The sequence below is a fragment of the Tamandua tetradactyla genome, chromosome 9, assembly GCF_023851605.1.
Source record: "Tamandua tetradactyla isolate mTamTet1 chromosome 9, mTamTet1.pri, whole genome shotgun sequence".
Classification (NCBI taxonomy): domain Eukaryota; kingdom Metazoa; phylum Chordata; class Mammalia; order Pilosa; family Myrmecophagidae; genus Tamandua; species Tamandua tetradactyla.
Window position 1 is genome coordinate 19,336,102 of NC_135335.1, and position 5,501 is coordinate 19,341,602.

The 5,501-nt window shown below is 42.8% G+C and overlaps 1 protein-coding gene across 1 annotated transcript; it reads left to right on the forward strand.

The window, feature by feature from the left end:
• Positions 1 to 3,623: 3,623 nt before the first annotated feature.
• LOC143645579 (olfactory receptor 5P55-like) lies at positions 3,624 to 4,583 on the forward strand. The gene is made up of 2 exons (XM_077114863.1): positions 3,624 to 4,191; positions 4,264 to 4,583. The coding sequence occupies exons 1-2, from the start codon at positions 3,624 to 3,626 to the stop codon at positions 4,581 to 4,583; spliced, it is 888 nt and encodes a 295-aa protein (XP_076970978.1).
• The last annotated feature ends 918 nt before the right edge of the window (positions 4,584 to 5,501 follow it).

The window sequence follows — 5,501 nt, forward strand, 5'->3', positions numbered from 1 at the left end:
ACCGGCCCAGTTGGGAAGACCAGATAAGAGCTCAGACGGAAGCCTTCCCAGGAAGTAAAGATCCAAATGTGTGCCAGGATCACCTGAGAGCACCCACCCCTGGAGCTGACCCAATGCAGCTGACACCACAGGAAAGGAGTCACCCCCAAGGATCTCTGGGAGCTGTGCTCAGCAGGAAATGGTCCCTGCTTCTCCACAGGTCAGTACATTCACAGATGACCCCTATCTCTATAAAGTCTTCTTGGCTCCCTTCTTTTCCCAGACTCTCTAATCACCATTTAAAAATAACAGTAATTAACAATTACTTTATAGTTACTCTGCCAAACACAATGACAAGTGACTTAAATGCATCATCTCTGTTAATCTCTACAGCAACCCTGATAGTAAGTACGATTATTCTCCCTTTGCAGAAGAAAAGAAAGAAAGAGGTTAAATAGCTTGCCAGGGCCACAACGCTGGTAGAGGCAAGAGCTGGGTTTCAAATCTATATCTAGCCAATATCAAAGCCCACACTCTTGACTTCTAAACAATAATGTCCCTCAGAAATAAGCCACCATTCCCAGAGGCTGATAGTGGATGGAAGCAACCCTTCCAAAAAAGAAAGAAAAGGATTTGGTGGTGCATGCGCAGTGGAAGAGGGATGCAGAGCCCCTCTGTTCCCCCAGCTGTTCTAGGTCACTTTGTATCCATCATGACTCCTTATTGCCTGGTTTTCGGTGCCGAGGGCTCAGAGTCCACATGTCTTCCCAGGTTCCGAGTCTCTGGACCAATAAGTTACCCCTAAGATTCCATCAGTTAACTGACCACATCCCATCCATGACCAAATTAGCTCTTTTATAAAGACATTTTTATATAAGTGAAGAGAAATATTAAACTTAATAATTTCTGATGATTAAGCTGAAACAGTATTAATATGAAATAATATCACCTGATCCCATCAGTTAAGCTGCCCCAGAAGTTATTAAGTTTAATATTTCTCCTTACCTATATAAAAGTGTCTTTATAAAAAAGCTAATTTGGTCAACTGTTAATCACAGTCTCTGGGCACACATATAAACTAGGAAATCCTACAGAAAGGACAATGAGTTTTCTCCCATGCAAAGGGGTACTAGAGCGGTCTGAAGAGGAGACCCTCCCATGCCATGATCTTCTCTGATATCTTTGTGGCCAGGCTAAAAGGAGGGGTTCTAGTACTCAGGGGATTTCCCCTTTGGCAGCTCTACTGCATTCATCACTCTCCCCTAATCAACCCCGTCAAGTCATTTTCAGACATCCAGATTGAATGTGTGGTCACTTTCAGAATCAGCCCTAACACAGAAGGCCCTGCTGTAAGGCTCCAATATTTCCATTTACTATTAGGGAGTTTTGTGCATGCAGTCCATGAGCCTTCCAGTCTGTCCCTCTCCACAGGCATCCAACTGGCCAGGTGAGCTAAACCCTCTCCGGCTGCTGGTCAGCTCTTCTTAAACTCTGACATGAATAGGAATCAGCTGTGGATCTAGTTAAACTGCAGATCTGACTCAGTAGGTCTGGATGAGAAGATATTCTGCATTTCTAATACTTATCTAGTATTACAGGTACTGCTGGCATGCAGGTCTGTTTTACTAATGAAGTGCTAAAGATCAGTGACCACAGCTGGTGAACATCTGTCACATCTAGCTGGGAGGAAAAGGGAAAGAAGCAAGAGAAAGTCAAGGACCCCTCTACCAACTGCTTCTTTTTCAACCTCCAAAGGGAAAACTTTGAAAAGTCCATCAAGCCTAGTTGTTCCTTGTAAGAAGGAACAGGCAGAGATTGCATGTTAATTTTTTTTTTGAGACTCTTCCCAGTTCTACCTTATAAATTGCTTCACTGCAAAGTAGTTTTAACATATTTGCTGTTTTGTTGGTTCAACCTATAAAAAGTGGGAACAGCTAAACATCCCTCATTAGGAGACTACTCAAACGGGTCATGATAAAATGGAAAATTGTTCAGTCTTTTAAAAAATGGCGCAGCATTTAATTATTGACATGGAATGATCTCCAGGACATATTGTTAAAGAAAAATAGCAAGGTGCAGAACAGTCTTTATGGTTTGCTACCATTTACATCTTTTAAAAGGGAAAGGAAAACATATATACACATATTGTTTATATGAGCAAAGGCTAGCTATGGAAAGAGACATAGGAAATGGGTATCACCTGAGGAAGTGTGGAGGTGAGACTTACTTTTCTGTGATCCGCTCCTGAAGGCTGATCCATACAAATATATTTCCCATTCAAATATATCAAAAATAATCTCCTATTCCTCTTTCTGAGCCTCCAGCCAACCAAAAATTAAATGAAATTGTTTCAACGAACAAATATTTTTAAGTACCCTCTTAGTCAGAATGCAGCAGATTTAATCCTTGTATCAGGAATCAGAGTAACCGTGCCTCTGTGTCATTGCTGGGGAATCTTCAAACGCTGTGTGTTCAGAGTTGAGAGGCTCTGCTTAGGGAAGGATTCAAGAACAAGAGGCATTTGAGCCAAAAATGGAAGGAGATGAGGGAAGGGTGTACATAGCTAAACACAGCAAGAGTGTTATAAAAAGGGGGGACAATTAGTGCAAAGGCTCTGAATCATGTCTGGCATACCCAAAGAAGAGCAAGGAGGAAAGTGTAGCTACAGCAGAGTAAGCAAGGGTGAGAAGAGAAGAAAAGAGGACAAGGAGGGAAAAGAAAGTAACAAGATAGTAGAATAGGGCTTTGAAGGCCACTGTAAAGATTCTGGTTTTTCCTTTTGAGTTAAGAGAATCGCTTTCTATTCTCTGCTGATAAAAAGGAAACAGGACACCAGTTATGAGCAATTTTAATAATTCAAGCAAGATATGTTGCTGACTTGAATGGAGTGGGAAATCAGTATATATTTTGAAGGTAGAGTCAATGTTATTTGCTGACAGATTGAATGAGGAGTGAGAGGCGGAAAAGGTCCAAAATGGGTAGAATGGCTATTTGCCTAACCAATAAAAAGGATTGAGTTGCTATTGTCTGAGTGAGGAAGACTTTCTTATGTAATTGATAACTAATATTCATTCACTGACACGAGGCACCATGATAGCACTAAAGTACAATTTATTGCAATATTAAGTAACTCTCCTCCTATAAGAGTAAGAAAATCCAACAGGAAAGATGGATGGGTATTTTTTTAAATGTTAAAGCATAGTGTCAATTTATTCAAAGTAGAGGGAAGAGGACAGAACTCTAAGTTGGGTTCAGAAACACCAAAGGACATTCCAAGAAGAAGTATAGAATATGGAAAGATATAGACATTTTCCAATGACATGGTGAATTTGTAGAACTGTAAGTTGCTCAGGATCATTAGAGGATAAACTGAGAGTAGGGTAGCAGGAAGAGGAGTCATAATGGACATTTGGTAGGCTAGAAAATGAAGACATTTCCTAAGGGAAAAGGGAAATCCTTAAAATGTTTTCTTAAGCATGAGCATGACATGATGACATTGACATGGGATTTGGGGTGTAGTCTGCCACTCAGAGAGAGACATGGCACTTCACTTGTAGAGCACACTAAAAGCCGCCTCTTTGACTAGAGGGCTAACATTCCTGTTTCTCCTCTCTCCATGGTCATTTGGGAAACACCCCAGCGCGATGGCATTGGGGCAGAACTCCACCACGGTGACGAGGTTCATCCTGCTGGGCCTCACAGACCAGGCGGACCAAAAGCAGCTCTTCTTCGCCGTCTTCCTGTTGATCTACTCCATGACTCTGGTGGGAAATCTAGGCATGATGGAGCTGATCCGCACCAGCTCTGCCCTCCACACCCCCATGTACTACCTCCTGAGTGCACTCTCCTTCCTCGACATCTGCAATTCCTCCGTGTTCACCCCCCGGCTACTGATCAGCTTCCTCTCCACTGACCAGTCCATCTCCTTTGCAGGTTGTGTGGTCCAGATGGCCCTCATGTGTATCCACGGCACAGGGGAGTGTCTACTCCTGGCTATCATGGCCTATGACCGATACGTGGCCATCTGCCACCCTCTCCTCTACCACACCATCATGTCCAAGCGCTTGTGTGTGCAACTGGTGGGCCTCACCTATGCTGGGGGCGTGTTCATTTCAGCCATACAGACAGGGAATGTCTTCAGTTTGCCCTTCTGTGGCCCCAACATCATTGATCACTATTTCTGTGACATTCTCCCTGTGCTCCAACTGGCCTGCTCAGATCTCACTATAGCCCATGTCATCCTGCTCTTCTTTTCTGCTTTGGTCACTGTCCCCACGGTCTCAGTCATCCTGGTCTCTTACGCCTACATCCTGGTCACAATCTGCAGGATGAGGTCCCTAGAGGCTCAGCACAAGGCTTTCTCCACCTGTGCTTCCCACCTCACTGCCCTTTTCCTCTTCTACGGATCTGTGTTCCTTGTGTATATCCAACCCAACTCTGAGAACGCTTCTGCCTATAACAAGAATCTCTCTGTGTTCTACACCATTGTAATTCCTATGCTGAACCCCCTGGTCTACAGCCTAAGGAATAAAGATGTCAAGTCTGCTGTGCAAGCTAGGGTTCTTAACCTAAGCAGAAAAGGGATTTGCTTGAAAGATAGCTGATAGCTTATAAAATAGAAGAGAAGCCTAGAGAACTCAGCTGGGACGGGAATCAAGAGAAGCAAGATAGAGCTAAGACCCTGCCACTAGCACTGTCTGACTAGGCTGCCACCATTGGAAGCATTGCCTTTGGAATCCTCCATTGCTCCAGCTAGCACCACTGCCTCTGAATATTCACCTCTGTTTGCTGCTGGACAAAACCACCTCTACACTCACCACCATGCCACAATCTACTGCATCCAAGCACATATCATCTCTAACCGACCAATCCTGCACCTTTTCCTTATTATCTGAAGTTCAAGCCCTAAGCAGGAGCATCCACCTGTTTGGCAGCACAGATATCTTACCTTCACTGATACCTTACATCCAGTATAGATTTTTTACACCCAACAGTACCCTACATTCACACTTCTAGCTTACGGAGACTTGGGAGATGGAATTAGGCCCTGTTTTTACTTCAGAGGTGGTTGTTCTGAAGTAAAACCTTCTTTGAGTTTCTATAAGGAATAGCGCCCATCTAAATACATGCCATTGGAGAAATGGCCATTGTGGTGTTGAGTATAGGAAAGAGACAGTAATCACTTGAGTTTATGGGCAACAATGGAGCTCCCAGTAGAGAAGTCTATACTATGATTAGGTAAGGTTTAGAATGTGGTCTACATTAATGATGAGCCACTATTTTTACATAAAAGGCCAATTTATTCAAAATAAAAAGAAAAGGCCACCTAATTTTTAAAATCAGAATCAAATCACCTTTATATCTTGAGGAAAAACATTTTTATTGTAACAGAAGTCAATCTTACTCATTTAAAATGAGAAGAAATTTATTATCAAACTCAGATTTCAACTGAAGTTCCATATCTTTGTGAGATCCAAATAAAATTAGCTTGAATCCCACTTCATGTGTGGTAAAACCATCGC

Coding starts and splice junctions, on each gene's coding strand:
- LOC143645579 (XM_077114863.1), top strand. CDS start 3,624: ATGGCATTGGGGCAGAACTCCACCACGGTGACGAGGTTCATCCTGCTG. Junction 4,192..4,263: donor CCCTGTGCTCCAACTGGCCT/GCTCAGATCTCA, acceptor CCACGGTCTCAG/TCATCCTGGTCTCTTACGCC.